General features: G+C 42.1%; 1 protein-coding gene across 2 annotated transcripts; it reads left to right on the top strand.

Moving 5' to 3' along the window:
• Positions 1-377: 377 nt before the first annotated feature.
• On the top strand, positions 378-23,344 carry LOC143680716 (major histocompatibility complex class I-related protein 1). Of its 2 annotated transcripts, none has more exons than XM_077157170.1 (6): positions 378-551; positions 13,762-14,022; positions 14,728-15,003; positions 18,338-18,613; positions 19,420-19,524; positions 22,202-23,343. In XM_077157170.1, exons 1-6 carry the CDS (start codon positions 497-499, stop codon positions 22,207-22,209), a joined length of 981 nt encoding a protein of 326 aa, XP_077013285.1. In that variant the 5' UTR covers positions 378-496; the 3' UTR covers positions 22,210-23,343. The 2 variants fall into 2 exon arrangements, with proteins under 2 accessions (XP_077013285.1, XP_077013284.1); XM_077157169.1 differs by having other exon boundaries at positions 380-551; positions 20,731-23,344.
• The last annotated feature ends 1,951 nt before the right edge of the window (positions 23,345-25,295 follow it).

The following is a 25,295-nucleotide window of genomic DNA, read 5'->3' on the forward strand; positions in this document are numbered from 1 at the left end:
TATATCAGATGCACTGAAACTGTAGCTTTAGGAGAAGCCAGGGCAGGGAATTTCAAGCCTTGGGAACTTTATGTGAATCTTTCTCATTGGCCCTTGGGCAAAATCTAAGATCTAAGGAAGAAGCAAAGGCAGCAAATTGAGCTCCCTGAGAGACCAGGTATTAATTTTTGTGTTCCCTTTGCCTTGCACTTAATTGTGCTCCATCAATGTTTGAAAGATGGGAAGAGTCAAGATAGACACATCAAAAGGAACGAGCAGTGTGTGAGACCAACAAAGAGCTGAGAGTTACCGTGGAAGGTACTCCATGCTTTCATTTCATCACTCTGTTCTACCTAGCAACAGATGACACTAAGCATTTTCTCTGTTGCTATTGGAAGAAGGCCCTGTGTATCACTCAATTGCTAAATCACGGAAGCGTGGAAAGGATCAGCAGGGACCTGCCTGCTGAAGTGTTTCAGTTAAAAGAATCCGCAAGAGAAGTACTTTAGGGAGACCGATGGTGTCCCTGCTACCTCTCATCATTGCGTTAACAGTGGAGCACAGCAATGCCCGTGAGTATTCCAAGTTCTCTACCCTTATCTCCAAAGCTGAGGTTGCTTTCTACTCACTCATGGGCAGAAATGAGTATTTTATAAGTCTAGAACTCGTAGGAGTGAGGGACTAATAAAACCATTTTCCTGTTCATGTTTGATGTCATTCACCTCCTGAGGGGGTGGAGGCCATTCTGGAAAGACCCTCCTGGTAACCTCCCCACTTTCCATCTGAGCACCACCCCCTTCTTTTTTGTTCGTATCCATTCTTTTACTTTTGTTTCTCCTCTTTACTAGCTTAGTTTGTCTCACAGGGACATGGTCAGAGTTTCGGGGACCTTGAACAATAGAGCAGCTTCATTGTTCAGGTTTATTTAAGATTTTCCTCCTCACCACCGCCCTAACTATAGCATAAGACTCAAGAAAGATGAAACCCTGGTTTCAGGCTTGTTTACTGGGTGTAAGAAGTAGAGGGAGGAGTGTTTCAATGTTTTGCTCACTGGGGAAGCAGGTGCCTTCTGTTGCCCCCATTACTTGAGAAAGCCCTAGGCTGTAAACACCAAGCGTCTCTACCCTAAATAGCTACTGTCCTACCTGGGAGTCTGCATTGGTGTTGAGTCTCATGAGCATGACAGGGAAAAGCTCCTTCAGTCATCTTTGTATTGATTCCACAAATATTGATTGATGGTCTATCATATGCCAGGCCCTTTTGCGGCTATGACTATGAACAAGACAAGTACCTGCCTCTAAAGAAAATTTAATCCAGAAAGTCCCACCATTCCAACCAGAATTGGGTAGCGTGTCAGACAGGTGATGGAATGAGGAAGGAGGGGGGTAAAATGTGATATTTTTGGAAATTTAAAAGCTTATTTATTGCCTATTTGTGATCCTCAAAGAACTGTCCAATAATATGACAACAATATTCCCTAAACATATTCTCTCACGTGACGGTCTCGCTAATCTTTTGTGGTAGGCTAAGGCTATATTTCTATTTAAAGATGAGGAAACTTAAGCCTAGAGAGATCGACTAAGCTCACATAATGAACGGAGTCCAAAGTGGAAACCTGGTCTTCCGGCCCTCAGTCTAGGGCTTTTCCAAAATATCGCAGCACCTCTGGGTGTGGACACTTGAAACTTTGATAATGGTAAATGAGAAATAAAAAAGTTATGAAGGGTAAGGAAGGTCACTTTGTGCTAGTTATTCTCTTTTTGACTCCTCAGACTCATTCTCCATCCTTCTCTGTTCTACTTGGTGTCTTGGGTGGAAATTAGTACAGACTTTATCACTCAGTCTCTCTTGTGAGCTGATTTCTGCTTGGGTTCAGCCAATGGAAGGCACCGATAGGATATTAGAGAGCAAGGAAGAAAGAGAGGTTAGGGGTATGACTTTCTTGTTTCTTCCCCTCTTTCTGTGCTATCTCTGGCAGTGGCTGTGTCCTTCCACAATATAGCTTCCTCTGAATGGCCTCTTCTTCACGGTTTTATATCCCACTGAACTTGGGTAACCCTGTTTGCTACTCTTATCTCTTCAACCCTAGAGGTGAGTGGTAATGGCTTCCCATAGATGCTAGTCTCTGAGTTTCTCATTATCCCTTCTGTGTTCCCTTAACCTTGCCCATACCTCTATAACGAGTCCCTTCATGAAGTTCTCATCATGTAAGAACTAGGGTGATGGTTGTTTCCTGTCAGGATCCTGCCTATTCCCAACCTTTGAGGGATGTTGACAGGGAAGGGAGATAGGGTTATGAAAACATTCAGTTGACTTGATATCTATGCCTAGTGCTGGTTCTGAATAGATGCTTCTGTACCATCGACAGATGGAGCACTGCAGGGAGGATGAATGCAGGGAGGAGATCCTGGAATGTTTGAGGGTCATAATTCCAGGAAATCGCAGGTTAACTCCAGTATCACTTCCAGGGTGGCGCTTTCATCAACTCCATAGCCAGCAGCTGACTGCTACTTCCTTTGTGCTCTCATAGATCCTCTTCTCAGTGCTAGGATTTTCTGTTTACGAAAATCTTTCCTTTGAGGCTTGATCTCCTTGAAGACAGAGAAGAACTATCTCGTTTTTCTCTCTTTTATTTCCCAAGCACTACCTGGTACACAATAGGCATTAGTAAATGCTCACTAGTGAATTTATGTTTGAGGGTAACGTCCCATGAAATTGAAGTTATCTGACTGTGAGCTATGGAGAACTTGGGCAGCAATAATGACCGAAAACTCACAATTGTGGCTTACTGTGGTTGCAGTAAGATATATATATATCTGTATAAAGGTTTTTCATGCTTTTACAACTCATCCTGTTCTTCATTTCAGCCTGTGTGAAACTGTGAACTGGTGATGCGAGTGGATGTACTTGCATGACCATATGTAGTTTGTGTGTTTTAATCTTGAAATAACCGAGGTCAATCTCTTAATATTACTCATAATTTTACGGGTGTATCCATCTGCTCTACCAATCTGTTTCAGGAATGGCGGAGTCCTTCACAGAAAAGGACCAATGATGACTAAGCCCCCTAAGCTGCAAACTGGGCTAGTGTTAAAAGATGGCCTTACAGATTATCTGCTTAGAAATGACCCTGAGTTTAAAGAAGTAACATGAGAAAATATGGACATTTGCTATCGACTTTATTAGTCTGTTTGTGTGGGGCCACTGCCAAGGTGCATGCTGTAGAAATTTCTCCGAGACAGTGTTTCACTCCCCAAGACCCTTCTTCTGGTTGACAGTAGGGAATTTATCTGAATCTGAGAATTTCAGCTAATTTGTAGATTTTCTTCTGACTTGTTGGAATGTCTGTCTATTCTCACTTAAAATCCATTGACTTCAATCCTCATGCCTCAGAGGATTGCCAAGACCTGGAGGGAGGTTAAAGATCCAACACCTGAACCCTCAAACACAACCCTTTGTTTTATGAAACCCAGACTGAGACAGAAAACAAAGGGCATTCTTTGTGTCATCCAAATTTATGTTTATTATGTAAAACTTTTCAAGGGGTACATATCAAATCACATTGTATTACAATGTCAATCTATCCTTCATAAACATTAGTAAAATTGGGACTCTTCTGGTAAATAGACATATATGATCACCATTTATACAGAGAGTCATGAGGAAAAAAAAGTCATTGGAACTCATCCATCCTCCAAAGCTGATCATGATCCTACAGTGGTCCCCTTGCTATTCCTCAAACACACTGAGCATGCACTTTTCTCAAGGGCTTGGACTTACTGTTCTTTCCAGAAGTTTCTCCTCCTATGGTTATTTCCTCACTCCACTCACATCCCTGTTCAAATAGTACCTCCTCAGAGAGGCCTTTTCTGGTCTTGCTTTCTAAAAGAGCAGCCCTCTTTAGCCTCTATCCCCTTTTCTTTTCTTCATAACATTTATCATCGCCTGACCTTGTATTATATATTATTTATCATCAATCTCCCTTTCTGAAATTAGCTCAGAGGGCTGGGAGTTTGATTTGTTCATTGCTGCATCCCTAGCAACTAGAGCTGTGCCTACCAAAAATTCAGAAGATAATAAGACTTGTACGAAAGGAGACATAGGTAACCTTCAAAGAGGCAGCCTCAAAAGAGTAGCTGAGACGTCAAACTGCCACATTCAGCTCTTTTAGGCCCTCAGTAAGTTCCTGCAGTTAGACTGCTCATTAGGAGAGCGAACTATGAGTTCATTTTTGCTACGTGTAAAACATGCACTTGACTGTGCAATTTTAAAAGTGCCCAAAGTTCCTCTTAACTAAAAATATCACTATCCACTTCCCCTACCCCCCATTCCCACGATGCCTGAAATTCCAAACAGTAGTTCCCAGGAATCATAAATCATCTTGACTGTTTTAAGGCATTGGGTACTTGGGAAGGCCAACAAATACTCTGGACTTCATGGACCTGGTTGTCCTATCAGGTCCTGTAGGAAGTTCTGGAGCCTGGACCCCAGGACTGGGCAGTTGGGGGCAGTGTGCCATCATTGACACAAGGGGGCGTGAGAGAGCAGTGATGGTCCTGGGCTGAGGAGCCTGGAATAGAGTCTGGAACCAGAAGGATGTGCGCCCACCTGAGGGTGGGTTGGGTGGTCTTAAGGCTGGTGGGCCTCCCATCTGAAAGATCCGTGTGAGTGTGCAATCCCTGGTTCCTCCATTTACGAAGTCTAAGGATGATCTTGGGCAATTAATTTAATTTTTGTCACTCATTTTCTGCCTGCGAAATGAGGATTATAAAACCTACTTCAAAGTGTTGTTGTAAAGGAGTAAATGAAGCCCACGTGTATCAGGGGCTTGGCATGGTCCCTGCCCGTGATATGTGATCAGTAAATAAATGAAGTTCTGATGGTCACGATAAAATGTCCACTGCTCCACCACCCTCTTGGAGGGTTTCCAGATCCCTTCCTATGAGAGCAGGCTCTCTCTCCTCTGAGTGTTGGATCCCTCCATCTGTGCCTCTTTTGTGGCCCTTACTGCTTGCTGCCATGTATTATTGCATTATATTTATTTATGTTACATGCTTTCAATACCCCAGAATACTGCAAGTTCCTAGAAGAAAAAGCGGGTGTCTGATTTGTGTTTCTCTCCCTGACATTGCCTCGCGTTTCCTTGCACAAGGAAGACACTCAAATATAAATTGCTCCAATGGGTAAATGACTGGAAACACTATCAATGATTTTTTAAACCAATGATTTTCACAGCCATTAGTAAAAATAGCCCAACTGATGACACCTACAGCTTGAAGAAAGCATAAATGACACTATGTCTGGTCTAAGAGCTGTCTGGGTGTGTTGTTCGGGCACTCTAGCAATGGCTGTCAGGGACTGCTGGGACAGGGCAGCAAATGCCCTTTGAGAAGCAGCTCAGCTGTCCTGGACAGAAGACCAAGTTGTAAATGGTAGCTTTCAGATCAATAGGTGATTTGATGCAGCTAATCTGTTCATGGAAAGAGAAAGAGAAGCCTAATTTCATAATTATTGGAGCAAGAAGAGAGAATTGGAAGATTATATTGAATGATATGAATTTGCTGTTTTGTAGGTCAGAAATGATCATGTTTCAGTCTTTTCAAATGATTTAACTGTAATAGTTATATTGGAATTCTGATCTCCGTGCAACACATCCTGGCAGGATCTAAATTATCACAGAGCCTAAGGGACTATGAGGGAGACAGAGTGCCCCGGACTGTTCTTGTCTTTTCTGCACTGAGTTGCTGACTTAACATGTGACAACAGACTTACCATCACCACTGAAGTAATAGTTTGGAGACCTAAGGAGCAAATGCGACTTGTACCTGTAGAGGCACCAGATGGGGAGCTGGGCCTGTGACAAATAAAGAGGAAAAGGCCGTGTGTGATGTCCTGGAGCAGAGCCACGCGTGGCTGCACGAGGGATGGCATTTCAGATGACGGGCAGATGGAGTCCAGCCATCCGGCCCGTAGGGGCAGAGCAGGCTTTGCAATCAGGGCTCGTTGCAGGAGAACAACTGCTCCCAAACCAGGAATTAGGCTGAGATTGAGGTTGGAGAAAAGAACATCATGCTATACTTGGATATTATTGTCAACAGACCATATTTGTCTCTAGCCACCTTTTATAAACTCTGGATAATGTGTATTTTAATGAAATCACATCTTCACCAGGAAGGTAAATTAAATGAATTGTAAATATTATGTTTGGAAGTGAGGTCTAACACTCAACTAGAATATATTTTCCCATCAGTCAGTAATTTCTCAAGTTGTTAATACTCTTTTTGCTTGTTGGCAGCTACCCCGAAGGTCATAACACAAACCACCGCTTATCACACACATATACACACACGCACACACACACACACAGTCTAAGGGAAATTCTTCACCAATTCGACTTGCACAGTAACCCAGCATCTTTCTTCTTCTTTCTTCTCTCCCATCCTTTGGCTGGACTCTGCTTTCTCGGAGATTTTCACCTAAGAGAAACTGTGGGAGTTATTCTTACCTGGTTCTTTTCCCCTTCACTCCTGCGCCAGCCACAAAGCCTTCTTGCTGCTCCTAGAACATGTTCTTTCCATGGGGCCTTTGTCCTGTTCCCTCTGCCTGGACTGCTGTCCCCAGATAGTTGTACGGCTCCCTCATGCCCTACAGGTATTTGCTCACAAGTCACTTTCTCAGGAAGCCTTCCCTAAATGTTCCTGTTTAAAATTGTTGCCCCTTCCTTTTCTCAACTCTAGTGTTTTCCTTTGCACTTTTTAAAACACTATGGGTGCGCGGGTTGTCCAGTGGTAGAATGCTCGCCTTCCATGTGGGAGACCCAAGTTCAATTCCCGGACCATGCACCCCACCCCCCACCCCCCAAAAAAATTGTGTTTCATTTATTTTTTATTGTCTGCCTTTTCCCCTCCTCCTTCTGGAGCATAAGCTCTAAAAAGGCAGATATTCCTCCTATCTGTTTTGTTATATGCACGAGGCCTAGAACTGTGATGACAAAGAGGAGGCACTCTGAGATTTCTTAGGAAAATGGATACTAAGAAAGTGGGAAAACTAATGTTCGCAGCTTGTTCTTCCTTTTGCCTCCATCTTTCAAGAGCTGCATATCTACAGGGTAGCCACAGAAGCTTTCCAGATGTGGAGAAATAGAACCATTTAAGAACTGCTGCACATTCAAGCGTTAACACGTTTTGCAGGCTCCAGATTGGGACATAAGTTAGATTTCAGCTCTGATCCCCATCTACCATCCATTCCTTTAATAAAAATATTTTTATTAGGTGTAAGTTGCAGGTTAAATAGATTCATATTCCAGCCCACAAATTTCAGTACTTCAAAGCAGAGACATACAGTGTTTCACCAACAATTTAATTCATTGAGGATTTACCAAGCTACTACTCCATGAGAAGCTCCCTCACTGTGCCAGGCCTTGTAGAAACCTAAAGTAAAAAAACTAAGCCCCACTTTTTATGTGCCCTAAAATGGAGAAGTGACTAAAAGATAAACAAAGATAAATAGAATCAAAAGTAGAATATGGCAACTTTTGCTTGTGGGACAGAACTTGTGCTTCTACTTCAACCTCTGGCTCTTGTTTTCATAAGAGCCAAAGCTGTTAGGAAAACAGACTTTATGGCCCACTTCAGAGTGTGTATTGCTTCCCATACCCCAAGGGCAGTGAAAGATGGAGGTAAAAAGTTCAGAGAAATAGAGATGTCTAAGGGGCCTTATTCTCTGCCCAATCTGGGTAAGTCCAGCTTCCTTGCTCAGCACTGTGCCCTCTCTGAACTTTGTCAAACGCTCGCCACCCCAGCACATGAAGCAGGGAGGCAGGGGTGCTTACACTGATTTCATAGAACTGGCACCATCAGCCTTGGCCTTTGGGTAGTCAATTCTAAAAGGCTGCTTGCATGTTATGAATTCCTTCAGTAACAGTTTTAGAAAAAAGGAAAACACAGTCTTGCTTGCACAAAAGCTAATTCAACCATTTCATGAGTTGATTCTTTATTAACATTTAATTTTTTCCTCAAATATATATTTTCAAATGTAGAAGAGGGGCTGAACATCATTCAGTGATATTCGGAATGGAAAACAGGAAACTGACACCCATCCAAATTCTCCATGGTGACAAGAGCTACATTAGAAGATCCATGTGCTAGGGGAATTCAAAAGGAGAGGCGGCCTTGGGTTGGACAGTCTGGAAGGAATTTGGGGAAGTGGTTTCCAGTACCACACTTAGACATAGGCAAGAGAAAACTCCAGACCCAGCCCCCCACTTTAGAGGGCCCCATCCTGGCCCTTCTCTATACATATCCCTCTCCACTGAATAAGGAGTCTATGAAGCCAGGGAGATGTGTTCACCTGTATTTGTGCACCGCCACTATCCAGGAACCTGGAGTTCCCCACCCTGATGACCCAAGGCTACTTGGGTGCGCTCAGGACACATCCTTTGGTTCATCCTCTGAAGGAAGGGTGGATTGTGCTACTGGATGGGACTTCCACTATGTTCAAGGGGTGGACAAAAGGCAGTGTTCATGGGGTGTGTGGATGGAGCTTGAATGAAAGCAAAAGTGTCTCCCATGTAGGCAGAAGGCCCTTGTGGTGCTGGATGGAGCTAGGGGTGGGAAGAGGAAGGGCGGGTCTCAGACCACCAGACCAGGGGCTGGAGGATGGGACTAGCATTCTCTGTGCCACCATATGCAGGTGCAGAACTTAGGGAAGGCTGAGATTTCTAAATCTGAACTTGACTTTTGGAAGCATATGATGAGATAGTTGTCAAGGTAGGAGGATAGAACATTGTGTATTTAACAGTTAGTTAGCTTGATTTATTCCTTTTAAATATTTAGATCTCTACTATGTGGGCCCCATTTGTCCTCCTGACTTAGCCATCTAAATGTCAGTGCTGGTCCTAGGTGTGTCTTTGGAAATGGATTTTGATGACTGGGAAGGATTTGGATGAGGCAGAATGGTAGAAGGTAATAAAAGTCTTTTTTTCTCTCTCTCTACACTATCAGCTAGGAATGGCTTAATATATGCAACAGCCTTATACCTTAAACCAAATCAGTAATAAAATTAACATCATATCACAACTAGTGTCAATAAAGTTAAAAACTGTTTAAAAAAAAGAACAAAGTCTCAGCAGAGCCCCAAAATATATGAAGCATATACTGAAAGATTTGAAGGGAAAAATAGACAGTTCTACATTAACTGTAGGAGGCCTTAATACACAACTTTCAAGAAGGTATAGAACATCTAGAGAAAAGATTTATAAGGAAATGGGAGACTTGAACAATACTATAAACCAACAAGACCTAGCAGAAATATATAGAACACTTTACCCAACAACGGCAAAATATACATTCTTCTGGAGTGAACATGGATCATTCTCCAAGATAGACCATATGCTATATCACAAAACAAGTCTCAAAAAATTAAAAAATTGTGAAATCATATAATGTATATTCTCTGATCACATTTGAATGAAGCTAGAAATCAATAAAAATAGAAAATTTTTATTTTCTATTTTTAGAAATAGAAATAGAAAATTCGCAAGTACAGGGAAATTAAACAACATACTCTTAACCATGAATCAAAGAGGAAATCACAAGGGAAATTAGGAAGTATCTTGAGGAGAATGAAAATGAAAATACAACATACAGGAACATGGGATGCAAGAAAGGCAGTGCTGAGAGAGAAATGAATACCTTATTGCTTACATTAAAAAGGAAGAAAGAGCTCAAATTAGAAACTTAATTTCAAAACTGGAGGCTCTAGAAAAAGAAGAACAAATTAAACCCAAAGTGAGCAGAAGGAAGGAAATTATAAAGATTAGAGCAGAAATAGATGAAATTAGAGAATTAAAAAACAACAGAGAAACAACAAAACCAAAAGTCAGTTGTTTGAAAAGATCAGTAAAGTTGACAAATCATTAACTAGACTGACAAAGAAAAAAGAAGATAGAACACAAATAAAATCAGAAATGAAAAAGGGAACATGAATACTCACCCTGCTGAAATAAAAAGGACTATAAGGGGATACTATGAACAACTATATGCCAAACAAATTAGAGAACCCAGATGAAATGGAAAAATTCTTAGAAACATACAAACTACCAACAATGACTCAAGAAGAAATAGAAGATCTAAACAGCCCACTAACAAGTAAAGATTTTGAATCAGTAAGTAAAAATCTCCCAAACTTTTGATTAGATTATCTCCACCGAGATGTGGCACGCCCAATTGTAGGTGTGACCTTTTGATTAGATGGAGATGTGACTCCACCCATTCAAGGTGGGTCTTGATTAGTTTATTGGAGTCCTTTCAAAGTGGAAACACTTTGGAGAAAGTTCAGAGCAGAGCTGACACAGCTGACGACCAATGGAAAACAGAGCCCACAAAGCCAACACGAGACCTAGACGTTTGGAAATGCAGAGCCCAGCAGGCGTTGCCATGTGCCTTTGCTAAGTAAGCCAGAACCCAGATCTGTGTTCCAAGGAGCTAAGTGAAGGCCTCCAGACACTTAGAGAAGAAACCACAGGAAACAGAGGCTGAAAGCAGTGGGGCCCAGGAGCAAGGCACAAGCACATGCTTGCCACGTGCCTAGCTGACAGAGGTGTTCTGGATGGCATCAGCCTTTCTTGAGGGAAGGTAATCTCTTGTTGAGGCCTTAATTTGGACATATCTTAGCCTTAGAGCTATAAACTTAAACTTATTAAGTTCCCTTTTTAAAAGCTGCTCCATTTCTAGTATATTGCATTCCAGCAGCTTAACAAACTAATATACTCACTGTCACCATTGTTATTCAACATTGTACTGGAAGTTCTTGCCAGAGCCATTAGGCAAGAGAAAGAAATAAAAGTCATCCAGATTGGAGAGGAGGAAATAAAACTTTCCCTATTTGCAGATGACATGACCCTATTTAGAGAAAATCCTGAAAAATCCACAACAAAGCCACTAAAACTAATAAATTCATCAAAGTGACAGGGTACAAGATCAGCACCCCAAAATCAGTAGTATTTCTGTATACTAGTAATAGGCAATCAGAAGAAGAATGCAAGAAAAAAAATTCGTTTACCGTAGCAACTAAGAATAAATACAGGTATAAATCTAACCAAGGATGCAAAGGACTGGTACATAGAAAAATATAAAACATTGCTGTGACAGTTTGAAACTGTTGTGTACCCCAGAAAAGCCATTTTCTTTAATCCTCATTCAATATTGCTGCATGGGATCTTTCTTATTAAGTTGTTTCCATAGAGATATATGACATACCTAATTGTAGGTGGGACCTTTGCATTAGGTGGTTTCCATGAAGATGAGTCTCCACCCATTCAAGGTGGGTCACTTTTTTAAACTTTACATCCAAAGTACAAGCAAATACAATAACAAAAATAGACCTCAAAATGAGGCCTCATCAAAATTTAAATGCTTTTGTGCATTAAAAGTCTTTATCATTAAAGTAAAACGACTATCCAATGGGAGAAAATATTGGAAACATCAAAATCAATAAGGGCTAAATATCCAGAATATTAAAAGAAATCGTTTAACTCAACAACAAAAAGACAAATGCCCCAATTTAAAAAATGGGCAAAAGACCTGAATAGACATTGCTTCAACAAAGATATATAAAAGGTCAAACAGCACATGAAGAGATGCTCATATCATTAGCCACTAGGGAAATGCAAATCAAAACCACAATGAAATACTATTTCTCATCCACTAGAATGTCTACTATTAAAACAAACAGGAAATTACAAGTGCTGGAGAGGATGTGGAGAAATAGGAACACTCATTCATTGTTGGTGGGAATGTAAAATGGTGCAGCCACTGTGGAAGACAGTTTGGCAGTTCCTCAGTAAGTTAAGTATACAATTATCATACGACTCAGCAATCCTCCTTATAGGTATGTACCCCCAAAACTTGAAAGCAGGAATTCAATCAGATATTTTCAGACTGATGTTTGTAGTGGCATTATTCACAATTGCCCAAAGGTGAAAGTGACCCAAGTGTCCATCAACCAACAAATGGATAAACAAAAGATGGTATATACATAACAATGGAATATTATTCAGTTGTGAAAAGTAATGACATTCTGATTCATGTGACAATATGGATGAAACTTGAAGATATCAATCATGTTGAATGAAATAAGTGGGACACAAAAGGTCAGATAGTGTATGATCTCACTGATAGGACACAATTAAAATAAGCTAACTCATAGAGTCAGAATCTAGAATAAAGATTACCAAGGACCAGAGTGGGAGGAGGGAACGAGGAGTTAAAGTTTAATTGGTACAGAGTTTCTGCTGGGATTATAGAAAAGCTTTAGTGATGGATGGTGGTGGTGATAACACAATACTGTGAATGTAATTAACAGCATGGGATTCTATATTTGAATGTGGTTAAAAGGGGAAACTTTACATTGAATAAAAATTAAAAAGAAAAAATCCATGAGACTGTACAGCCCAGTGAACCCTGAGATAAACCATGGACGATAAGTAATGGTATAATTGTAAAAATGTGCTTCCATCAATTGTACAAAGGTATCACACTAATGCAAGGGGTTAATAATAGGGTGGTAGATAGGAACCCTGTATTTTATGCATGATTTTTCTGTAAACCCACAACTTCTTAAAAAAAAAAAAAAGAAAAGAATAAAGGCTTGAGATGGGCATTTTCAGCAAGCGGGCAAAGGAGAGGCAGAAAGCCATCTGTTGCTATGCCTCTTCTGTATGCCAGCTATGCACGGAAGGCCTTGCCAGCCTGTGCTCTGCTTCCTTCTCGGGCATCATCTCCTCAGTCACCTTCTGTGATGCTGTGCTCCAGTGTCCTGGGCCACCTGGTTCCCACAATGTACAATGCTTTCTCAGCCCTCCTGCCTCCGCATGCGGGGCTTCCTCTCTTCTGTCTCCTAGCCCCAGACTGACAACTCCCCTACAGTATCGCTGTCTCAGGGCAGTCTTCCCCCTGGGCCCAAGCCTGGCACCCACCCCACCGTGACACCCACCATACTTCTTTGAAACTGCTTTGTCTGTCTCCACGAGTCAGTGATCGCTCAGAGGAACTGGGAGAAGAAGTTCAGGCTGGGGGTGGCAGAGAGGGCCACACAATTTTGTTTCATTTTTAGCTTATCTTTAACATTTAGTGTTCATCACAGTCCTCACAGGCTATGATATTGGCTGTGTGAAAGAGTGGGAAAAGAATAAGAAGATGGTTGACGGAGGTGGTTTGGTAGAATCACAAAAGCACTGTGCCTTTAAAAATGTTTTTCTTAAGAGGCCTGAATCCTTATGCTGCTTCTCCTTCCGACGGGCTGTGTGAGGAAGAGATCATGCACACATGGGGATGAGGACCCTCGTTGACCCACCCAGAGCCTTCATTGGTAAAATGAGGGTTGGGGCTCTGAGGGGTTTCAAACCCTCAGAGTTTCCGGGCACACTCTCGGGGACAGCTCCCCGCAGGAGGAGCCCTGTGAGTGGTCTCCTCCCCTCCCCTGCGACAAGAACCGCATCCTGGTCTTCACTTAGATGTTGAAATTACCTATAAAATTTCAACCTAATTAAGGTTTCCATGCCTGAACAAAAAGTGGTCAAGTCATTGATGGGGCTCTGGTTCTAAAATCCTTTCCAGTCCCCAATTCCTGGGGTTCTGTAATGCAGTAAGAGCAAAATGGCAGCTGGGAACTGTGGGTACTGGATGCAGCCCAACACGGAGCACTGATACAGGATGCAGCCTATGGATTTGACCGTCTGTGACCCTAAATACTTTCCTTCTTCCTTCTCTGCCTCCCTCCCAGGGACTCATTCTCTGATATATTTTCGCCTGGGCATTTCGGATCCCAGCCATGGGATCCCTGAATTTATTTCGGTTGGGTATGTGGACTCCCACCCTATCACCACGTATGACAGTGTCACCCGGAAGAAGGAGCCCCGGGCCCCGTGGATGACAGAGAACCTGGCATCCGATCACTGGGAGAGGTACACGCAGCTGCTGAGGGGCTGGCAGCAGACGTTCAAGATGGAGCTGCAGTACCTGCAGAATCGCTACAATCACTCAGGTAGGAAATGCAGCAGAGGTGAATGCTTTTCTTCACCAGCTCCCCCCACCCCAGCAGAGAGGCCCCCGGGCTGACAGCAAATGTGAGCAGTCGCTGAGTTGCACTCTCTGTGGCTTTTGGCAACGCCTAGAAAATCTGGGTTGATTGAGTTCAGTGCCTGCCATCTGTCCTATGCATCTTCCAAATTGTCTGTCTCTTTCCCAGGAGCCCTTTGTTCTTTGCTCCCCCACAGAACCTATCCCCTCCTCACTCAGGCTTCTGATCTATATCTTCTTTCCTATCCTAAATTTGGCCATTCTGTGTCTCATTTCTTGACAGCCAGGCTTAGAGATTTGCCTGCTCGTGCATAATGACTTACTATGTTAACTTTCCCCAGGGATGTATCTGACTCCTGCCTCTCTCTCTCTCTCCCGCAGTGTGCTCATAACAACCACAAAGTTTATCAATTAATCATTCCCATTATAGGGTAACTCCCAAAGGCTAGAGTTACCATGTTCTTTCGGCATGTGCTAAGTACCTTACAAATATCTGTTGATGGATGGACTTATGCAACAGGAACCCCCTGAAGTGATGCCCAGAAAGACCTGTGGGATGACTTATCTGGGGCAGATGATAACTTCCAGCCATGCCCCTGTCATGCCACATGGACACCCACCTCCTCAGTCCCTGCATAAGCCCCTTTCCTGGCTTGCCTGTGTGTTTCAGGGTTTCACACCTACCAGAGAATGATTGGTTGCGAGCTGCAGGAGAACAACAGCACCACGGGATTTCTCTTATATGCGTATGATGGACAGGATTTCATTATCTTCAATAAAGACACCCTCTCCTGGACAGCTGTAGACCATGTGGCTTACACCACCAAGCGGGCATGGGAGGCCAACCTGAATGAGTTACAATATCAGAAGAATTGGCTGGAAACAGAATGTGTTGCCTGGTTGAAGAGGTTCCTGGAGTATGGGAAAGATATCCTACAAAGAACAGGTAAGAGAGAAGAGAGAACACCTTTTCCCCCCATCTCCAGTTATACATAACTTCCTCTAATCTAGGTAATCTTCAGCCTATCTGGAGTTTATCACTTTAGTGAGATTATGATGATCCATAACTCCCAGTGAAAACCTTTCCTAGTTGCTTTTAATCAGCATCTTGATAAGATTCAGAATTCTCCTTGCCTTGATACAGTGGAGTACTTCCAGGAACACCTCTTTTTGGCTGATCCAGTGAGGCAAATCCTTCCATCTTCTGCTGATAATAAATTGGGAAATGCTTTGGGAGGTAGGGCAATTCCTACAAGTTGTTTAGTAACTAAGAGCTCACAGGATGAGTGAAAATCTGTATTTACAAAGGAGAAAGAGAGTCTTTGTTTTACTAAAGGATTTATGATAAGATTCCTTTCAGTGAAGAGCTCCTCTTATGCATTTATCATATGATTCAATTGACTGACTTTTAGTTAATACAGAACTCTTCAGGTATAATCTTCAAAATGAATTGCACCTTTGTCAAGTAAAAGGAAACTCCTAGACACAGCGTGCCTTTTCCCAGAGGAGTGATCTATAATAATGAGACTTACCAGAGCTGTGGTGGGCCTGGGGGGAAGGTGTCAGGGCCGCAGTTATTAATATGGACTGCCTGTCTAAGGCTTTGGGGACAGATGACTAGAGTTTGAGCTCTGGCTCTCCCATTCACTAACTAACCCTCTAAATTTAATGGTTGTAGGCAACAGAAACCTGCTCCAAATAGCTTAACCCACCAAGAGGGAAGATATTGCAAATGGAGGAACAGTTGTGGTAGGTCAGTTGTGGGAATCTGAGGATGCAAAGTAAGATCTGAATTGCTTTCTCCATTAGGTAGGTGATGTGGCTGATGATTTACCTCACATCCTTAAAGCTTCTCCAACCCAGAAGAATGGGCTTCTTTCTCCTAGCTCTAGTTACTCCCACCTCTATTCCTCCAAAAAAAGGGACTCTGATTGGTCTGGGTTGAGTTATGTGCCAATCACTGTGACCATCAGGGTGAGTTTCTAAGATTGGCCTGGATAACAGTCAGAGAACTGGCAGGAGGTAAATGGCACACTCAAAAATGAAAGAGAATTTAATAAATGGATTACTTACCAAGGTATGATCAATATTGAGGAAACAGTAAGGGATGGTGAAGTACCTAGAAACTTGCAATAGTGAGAAGCCATTATACCCTCCACACCTGAAGGGGCAAGGGGAGGGCCTGTGGTTACCAGAACCCAGCAAGAGCTGGTACCCTGGAAGAAGAGCCTTCTAGCAAGAGCTGTGACTGAGGAGGAACATGGCTGCTGGCAGTTCTATGGTGAGGTGCAGTGGGGAACTGGTGGTGAATACCCCAACCTCTCTCTCCACCAGCCTTCTGATCTCTTGTGGAGGATACTCTTCCCAACAGCCAAACCCAACCAGAAGTCAGGAAGCAAGAGAGCCCTGCAGATGTAGTCCAATGAATATGGCCTCCTGGGCTGCAGAGCAGGACATGGAAGGGCAGATGCCAGACCTGGGAGCTGGCAAAGAGAGAACAACCAGTGTACACAGTTTGGGTGGGAGGATTAAGATGGGTAACTGTAAACAGAAGCACATGTTGGAGTGAGAATGGACTAATTTTCCAAAATATGGTATGTGCCTGGATTGCTGTTATCAGAAAAAGTGAGGCTAATGGAACCTGGGCCAACAAACAATGATGTTGTATAAAATAAATAGGTGTGATAATGCATACCTCACAGAAATTAAGGCGGAATAATTTCTATGAGAGCAATTTGTAAACTGTAGAGTTCTATACACACATTAAATGTTATTGTTGCCAGACTGAAGACTTTCTAACAGTTTGAGGTCTGGTTGAGATCTATGGCCATCTCGTGGTTGTATAGGACCCTTAATCACTAAGCCTTTTTAGGCAGAGGCCAGGATATGGGAGGGGTCTTGAGTCTCAACTTTCTGATCTTGATGAGTTGCTTAGACTTTGACTGCAAATGAAGAGAACCCTAAGTTGCCTGGCCTGCTGAATCTAACACCAGGGAGAAAATAGGGAAACTGAGACAAAGTTGCTATGAATTGGGACTTGAGGACTAAAACTAATTTTGCTGACTCTCTTTGGATGTGAGGAGCTCTCAGAGAAATGGAGGAACCTGTACAACTGTAACATGTAGGAAGTTTGACTTCAGAATCTCTGCTCCCACCTCTAAGCCTCCTCTCTGTCTACCATCAGCATCTTATTCTGGTCTCAACTCTTCTGTCAAAACTCACTCGGAGATCAATTTTTAACAGGCACTGTCAAAAAAGCAGAGCCTCTTCCAGTGGTTTTTATATTTTATTTTAAATGTCGAGGGCGGGCCACAGCAGCTCAGCAGGCAGAATTCTTGCCTGCCATGCTGGAGACCCGGGTTCGATTCCCAGTGCCTGCCCATGCAAAAAAAAAAAAAAAAAGTCGGAGTGAAATAATGTTTCTACTACTAAATTTCATGCCTCAGGAAAAAAAAAAACAAGGGAGATGATGTTGAGGTAGAAGGCTCTTCCTGGTATCAGGGGTGGCCAGGTAGAAGACAGGGGTGAGAGGTGAGTCCTAGAGATGAACGGGAAACAGTCTCTCCAGAGAGTGCAGCAGGGCTCTGTGTGTCTGATGTCTGGATGTGATGCAATTTCAGCAGGAAATGTTAATAGGGAGGTCAAGAGGAAGCAAGATCATAAATGGAGAAGTTCTTTGTTGTCACTGGCTAAAGCCCCTCTATGTTATGAATCCCTGCTGCTCCATCCAAGGACACAACTATGACATGATCTATTCCATATATTTGTGTCTAATGATAACCATCAAAGTGTTGGCCCAAGCAGACAAGGCAATTTGGAGGCAAAGCTGTGCTGAGATGGCTGTGTTATTTATTTGCAGTAAGCTCAGAACTGGGAACTTGGAATTCTGAGTTCTAATGTCCATCTTGTTGCTGAATTAATAATCAGGAACACTCACACAATTTGTAGTTCACTTTTCCTTTTCTGTGACTCACGCAGGTATTTCAAAGTTTAACAGTATGCAATCCCAACATACTTTCCAACTACTCAGAGCTGTAGGCTTTTCATCTTCCCCTTTGAGGAGAGCACGGCTGCACCCCGCATTCGTCATTCCCTAGCACACAGCCTTAGTAGAGTCACAGTACATAAGTTTATTGTTGATGAACATAGGTTCTGGGTCATCCCTGAATTTAGGTATTTCCTGCAATAAGTAAAATCAATTGGAAACCTCAATGGCCAAGTTCTAATATTGCGTACTGTCCCTGAAATACTTCTCCTATTTAACTTTACCTTCTTTCTAGATCCCCCGCTGGTCAGAGTAAATCATAAAGAAACTTCTCCAGGGATTACAACTCTCTTCTGCAGAGCTCATGGTTTTTACCCTCCAGAGATTTCCATGATCTGGATGAAAAATGGGGAAGAAATTGCCCAAGAAACTGATCATGGAGAAATTCTTCCCAGTGGGGATGGAAGCTATCAGACGTGGATATCTGTTGAGATAGACTCTGGGAGCAGTGACATTTACTCCTGTCACGTGGAGCACTGCGGCCTCCACCTGGTTCTCCAGGTCCCTGAGGGTGAGTGTGGAGGTTGCAGTTGTTTAGGGAGTGAGACTGAGGAACATGGGCGAGCAGGAAGCACTGCTGTGGGTCAGGAAGGAGGCACTGGATGGCTGCCTTTCACTCAGTGCGCTTTAGAATGGGCCCTTCCAGTCACTGGTCTCACACATATGGTCTCAGGAATCCTTTATACTCTTAAAAAATTATTGAGGACCCCAAAGACCCTTTGCTTATGGGTTACATCTAATAGTATTTACTATTTTACAAATTAAAAATAAGAACATTTTAAATATAGGAAAACACAAGAGCGTATTCCATTAGCCTTCAGTGATCATTTATCAAATGTGTAGCTTCTAGAAAACGCCACTGTGTGTTGAGAGATTGAGATTAAGAAAGGCAAATCTATTTTAAAATATAGATAAAATGATAAACTGTTTAGTTAAAAAAAATTTGTGAAAAGTATAGATAAATAAATTGCAACCCATACCAAACTCTGAAATCTGGTGCATCTAGAAGGAAAAATCTGAAAGGATGGTATGGTAGTCCATGACAAACTCTGGGATCTGTCCCAGAACTACTTGCTAAAGAGTGCTTTGAAAACTATTGCTTTTTTCTTTCTTTGCTTTGTATATATGTTACATTATACAATTTAAAAAAGTTTTAAAAAAAAGGTATAGATAATTGCCCTACACAGGAAATGTGAGAGAAGCCACAGTGAGAAAAATACTGTTGGGTTTCCAGATGAACACAGGGATAGAGTGCAAGAAAATTAATATAGAATGGGAGGGGGACTTGTGGATTTTTCCTCATTTGCTCTATTTCAGAGTCAGACACTATTCCTCTGGTGATGAAAGCCGTTGCTGGGTCCGTTGTCCTTGCCATCATCCTGGCTGTAGTTGGTGTCCTGGCCAGGAGAAGACGACCCCAAGGTTAGAGGCACATGGAAGGGTGGGGGTGGGTGAAGGGCAGTAGACTGTTTCTTTCCTACGGTTCCAGTGAGTTTTATTTTCTGCACCTGCCACTCTGAGCTCCACTTAGAACTGGGTTGGCCCTTGCTTTGGAATCAAAGAAGGGCCTGGGTCACTCTTCTACATTTGGGGATCCCACAAGGAGGGTAGTCTGTTTTCATAAGTGATGGCTGCTGTCAACAAAGTAATACAACTCCCGTGCAGGTGAACTGTCTTCCTAGAAGTTGGAGCAGAGATGCTATAGTGATTTTGTATTTTTCCAAGCCATAGCTTTATTATTAATTAACATTGATTTCTAAGGGAATTTTGTCCTTTGTTTCTAGATTTCAGTACATTTTCTCATTTTGACAACCATCTTTATGCCCCAATCATATGAAAGCCCCTTTACTTCTAAATTCATTTTCAACACATGAAATGTTGGATGCCTTTGGAAAGGGCCTGGGAAGTAAGGAAAAGGGAAGAGAGAAATAGAAGATATATAGGCTCTTGACATCTTGGTGGGGGGAATAAATTCGTTTAGTAAATATGAATTAAATACCTATTATGTGCTAGGCACTATACTGGATGCTGGGATATGGCAATGAAAAAAACCAGACATGATCCTTACCATTACAGAGCAGCATATCATCTAGTCCTGTAAAGTCATTTCCTTCTTTGGCTTCACTTGTTGGTCAAGTTAATCACAGTATAATATTGATGTGACTTGGATCATGGGTTTGAGCTTATTGTGGGCCAGGAGTTTTGTCTTTGCTTCATAGCCACAGACTCCAACCCCAATTCAGGTGATAATAGACAAAAGTACATTATTAGATCAAAGTAACACTAACCTCATTGCTAGAAAATCAACTTAGAAATGTGGTGGGTCATCACCATTTTCTTGGTAACGTATAGACCCAATTCCAATCCAATAAATGATAGCTGCTAAAGCCGAATTTTTTTTTTTTTTTACAATGACACACCTCTCTCAAGAATGATACAAGCCATGAGTTCCTGCTTTTAATCTTGTGGAGTTTGTGAATTTGAGTTAAAATCTGTCAAGTACTAAGAGAGTCTTTATGAAGCAAGCTCAACATGTCAATGCCTGTGTCTTAGATTTACCAAACCATTGTATGCTTTATTTTTGAGCTATAAGGAAACATGCACCATAACGACTAAACCCTCTTTTAGTTTCAGAGCAAAATGGAGTCATCTATATTCTTACACCACATCTATGACTGCAGATACTCCTTTTCCAGTTGTCTTTCCTCCAGGAACCATGGTCTCCTCCATCCTTGATGTAGTCAAATCCATACCCACAATAAACATGAGTATTATAGGATTGAGAATTTGTGGCAGAAAGATAGAAGCTACAAAAAACTTTCTTTGTTCTTTGGCTCCAAAAAGACTGTCAGCTTTGGCTCCTTGGATGGATGCCTTCACCACATTTGTGTTTAGATCCTCCTTGTCTTATGACCCAACACTTCTCTATGTTCCATTTGTTAACTATGGTTTACAAGTGCATTAGAATTGGAAAGAATCTTCCTATTCAAGGCAGGAAATGTCTTCTACAATGCCTCTGACTCGGCCCTCCAGCCTCCACTTGAATTCCACCAAGGAAGGGCATCTCACTACATTATAAAATAGTCTTTCCCATTCACCTTCTTTCATGAAAATGTTTATTGCACAAGAGCTTTGGATATGGTGGCTGCCATGACCAAGACCGTATGGACAGTGTTGGACCACTCCATGAAAGCAGCCAGCCAGTTTGTACAATGGTCTTTGGATGATCTGATTATTTTATACATTTTCTGGACCTGAAAGAATGCAAATTGCCCTCTTCATGGAAATTCTGCCTGGTAGCTTGGAATCTTGGATATATAATTGGTTGGATAGATGGAGGTGGTCTCACTCTTTGTGTCTTTTGTGGACGATTAAAAACAATAATTATAAGACATATTATCACCTTCAGTGGACTACTGAGACCTGGACCCAAATGCAGATTTTTTTTTTCCAATTGCAACATCTTAATGTAAAAATGATAGTATGTTTATCTGTCATGACAGAGATCAATTCTAATTTCTGTTTATCTGATATTGGTTTACCTTAGGTGGGTCTGACTCAGTCTTATTTCCATTTATGCACTGGGAATAAATAAAAACCCCACCATGAGAATTAAAAATTCCTTGATTTTCCTTACTCTCCCCAAGTCTTCAAAATCCTTGCCATCATTTGCCTCTTGCCCTACCATGCATAGCTGCTTGTCCTAGCGTAGACTGTTAGTTGTATGTTCATCTGCCCCATGTCTCTGACCCTGCTTGACTGTACACCTCAGCTTTGATATTCATTTCAGTGTCAACTTTGACAACTGGTTTTGGACATGTGTCTCAGGCTTGACCTCTGCTCTCCCTTGACCTTGACCTGGCATTTACCCTCTGGCTTTAATCACCATAGCCACAGGTAATGATATTGTTGGGGTACCATATATCTTGGAGAACCTGCTTACTGGACACACTCTTTGCTCTTCTGTTCCCCTAGTTCCATGGATTATACCCTCACTGTATATCTTTCTTTTCCAATGTCAGTTGAGTAGCATGGGGACACAACTGTCACATTTTGCTTTTAGGGTTGCCAAGGTTAATTTTCATACTATCTGTTCTAGTTTGCTAGCTGCCGGAATGCAACACACCAGAGACGGATTGGCTTTTAATAAAAGGGGATTTATTTTGTTGGTTCTTCAGAGGAAAGGCAGCTAACTTTCCACTGAGGTTCTTTCTTACGTGGAAGGCACAGGATGGTCTCTGCTGGTGTTCTCTCCAGGCCCCTGGGTTCCAACACCTTTCCCCGGAGTGACTTCTTTCTGCATCTCCAAAGGCCTGGGCTGAGCTGCTAGTGCTGAGATGAGGAATGCCGAGCTGCTAGGCTGTGCTACCTTGCGATCTCTCATTTAAGCACCAGCCAATTAAGTCAAACGTCACTCATTGCAGCAGACACGCCTCCTAGCTGACTGCAGATGTAATTGGCAACAGATGAGGTTCACGTACCGTTGGCTTATGTCCACAGCAACAAGACTAGGTATGCTCACCTGGCCAAGTTGACAACTGAATCTAACTAACACACTATCCTTTAAGCAGTGTTGCACCATGAAGAAAGCTTATGTAACTTTTTTTGGGAGTGGCTTCTTACAATCAAAATAGTTAGGAATCAATGTATTTTTGGATAGAAGCGTACAATGTACAGAAATGTAAATATGTATACATCTTGTTTCTCTAACTATATGGCACTCTTATCAAAGACATGGATGGTCAAAAGCCTCTTTATGCTCCCAGGTCCTTAACACAAGGCCACCTAACATAATTAATATTCTTAAATGGATGAAGAAAGGAGAAGAAGGTGATGGCAAAGAGAAAGATGTAAGAACAAGACATTCTGTATTGCACTTGCAGCATTTCGCTTTTTCCATTGGGAATTTTATAATACAAGGAGCATTAGAAGTGACTTTTAAAAATACCTAAAATGTTACAACCTTCATTTTACTGGTGGTTAAAAATTAAACTATTTCTTATTAAATTTTGACTTTTTTGTCCCTTTATTTTGATGTTTCTCGACTACAAGTGCACCGTAACCAGAATCTTTGACATATATGATAATATAATCTAAACATTAAAGACAAAGAACTGTGCTATCACCACAATTATGTTTGGCTTTGAATTGTCTTTCTGAAAATTTTGGATTGAGAACACCGGATAATAAAGTTACTCAACACTGCTCTAGTTTTTTAACTCCACTATATTTATTCCCTGTTTTCCCTTTAAGCACATCCAGACCACAGATACACAGCATGTTTAATTGGCAGGTGTAAGACGAAGTGGAGTGTGGAAGCCAGTCAAGGTGTCCTGGACTAGACTCCTTGCATAGGGGTTCCATGCTGTCCCAGCAGAGGCCTGACCTCCCTGGCTTCTCTCTTCTTGCTCCCACTATTTTCAGGTTCTTCTGAGCTTTCCCTTATTTCCAAGGCACTAGTGGGTTTTGCCTCTATTTGTTGTTCTGGGAGAAGACTGTTTTGTAGTTATGGCCCTGAGGAATTGACATCCACTAGGGAGGCCAGGGGAACATTTCTGGTAGGGCCTTACAGAGTGGCCACTTCTTATTTTGATCACGAATGTCTGGGGTCTTTGTCCTCAAATGTGCATGTCCAGTGTCCCATGGGATGATCAGACGAACGCATAAACTGAAGTGCCAACGTATTAATTTACTGGGAGAAACACACTTCCCAAATGAGTCAGAGATTTGTCTCAGCTGGTAAGCACAACTTCCAACAGGAAAGTCTCCATGAGAACAAATCAATCAGTCAGAAGGCTGTTTGGTTACGGTTTTCTGGTCTTTACTATTCTTTCACACACAGTTGATTAGTTCACAGGGCTTCTCCAGGGAGGACAACACATTTGCCTAATGCCACACACAATGAGCAGCAGAGCAGCTAGAAGGTATGTGAAGGCTTCTGTCTTCCAGTTTGTTTTAGTTTCCTAGGCTACACTAGCAAATACCATGAAATGGATTGACTTAAACAATGAGAATTTATTATTTATGGTTTTGAAGCCAAAAGAATGTCCAAATCTAGGCATCATCAAGGCAATGCTTTCTCCCCAAAGACTGGCTTTCTAGGGGTGGCTCCCAGCAATCCTGGGCTCCTTTGTCATATGACAAGCATATGGTGGTGTCTCCTGGTCTCTCCCCTCCCTTCCGGGTTCTGTTGATGTAGCTTCTTGCTTCCTGTGGCTTTTTTTCCTTCTGGCTGTTTCCTCTGTCTCTCTCTCTCTGAATTTCATTCTGCTTATAAGGGGCTTCAGTAATAAGATTAAGACCCATCCTGATTGAAGCGAGTCACACCTTAACTGAAGTAGCCTTATCAAAAGTCCTATTTGCAATGTATTCACACCCACAGGAATGGATTAAATTTAAGAACATGTTTTTCTGGGGACACATACAGTTTCAAACCACTGCACAGTCTTAAGTATTTTTCCCTTTGCTTGCATTGCCCTATTTGGTGGATGTTTCTCCTCTGCTCTTCCTGAAGTAGTTTCATCACCTTTCCTTCTTTGGACATTTACCTCTTTTTAGCCTTCCATCCCTCTGGAACATCTCTACACCTCTCACTCTAGTGGGGTCCCTTTCTCCACTGGCCTTCTAGGTTCTGGTTGCTCCAATCCCTACAGGCAGTATAACAAGTCCCCAAACCTAGTGGCTTTAAACGACAATAATTTTATTATATTTCGTGGCCTCTAGAGGTCAGGAATTTGGCTTGGCTAGACAATTCTGGCTTGTGGTCTTTCATGGGTTGCAGTCAACATTCAATGGAATGATTGTCAAAATCACATTGTAAGAAGACCACCTGGATGAAAGATATTATTGTGCCTTTTTTAAAAAACATATAATCTGTATTTATATGGTACTGCCAGGCAGTACCTTATTCTCCCATGTTCTACTCCTACCAAAGCTCTGTTGGCTCCCTCCAATCTACCAAATCTCCTTTTGCTTAAGTGAATGAACTAGTAGTTACGAAATCAAGCTGATTAGATGAAGTGACCCTACAGTGAAATTGACTGTAGTCTACCTCATCTTTAACTTAAATCTCCATGAGAGGAATTAAGTTAAATGAATCTGGTAGAATTTTGAATGGTTCTGGGGGGACTTTGGAGGGGGGCAAGTATCCTTCCTTTAAATCACACCATTTAGTTTTCTTCTGGTTATAAGAT

This window comes from Tamandua tetradactyla, chromosome 4, assembly GCF_023851605.1.
Source record: "Tamandua tetradactyla isolate mTamTet1 chromosome 4, mTamTet1.pri, whole genome shotgun sequence".
Lineage (NCBI taxonomy): Eukaryota > Metazoa > Chordata > Mammalia > Pilosa > Myrmecophagidae > Tamandua > Tamandua tetradactyla.

Coding starts and splice junctions, on each gene's coding strand:
- LOC143680716 (XM_077157169.1), top strand. CDS start 497: ATGGTGTCCCTGCTACCTCTCATCATTGCGTTAACAGTGGAGCACAGC. Junction 14,023..14,727: donor GAATCGCTACAATCACTCAG/GTAGGAAATGCA, acceptor TGTGTGTTTCAG/GGTTTCACACCTACCAGAGA. Junction 19,525..20,730: donor CAGGAGAAGACGACCCCAAG/GTTAGAGGCACA, acceptor ACCCTCTTTTAG/TTTCAGAGCAAAATGGAGTC.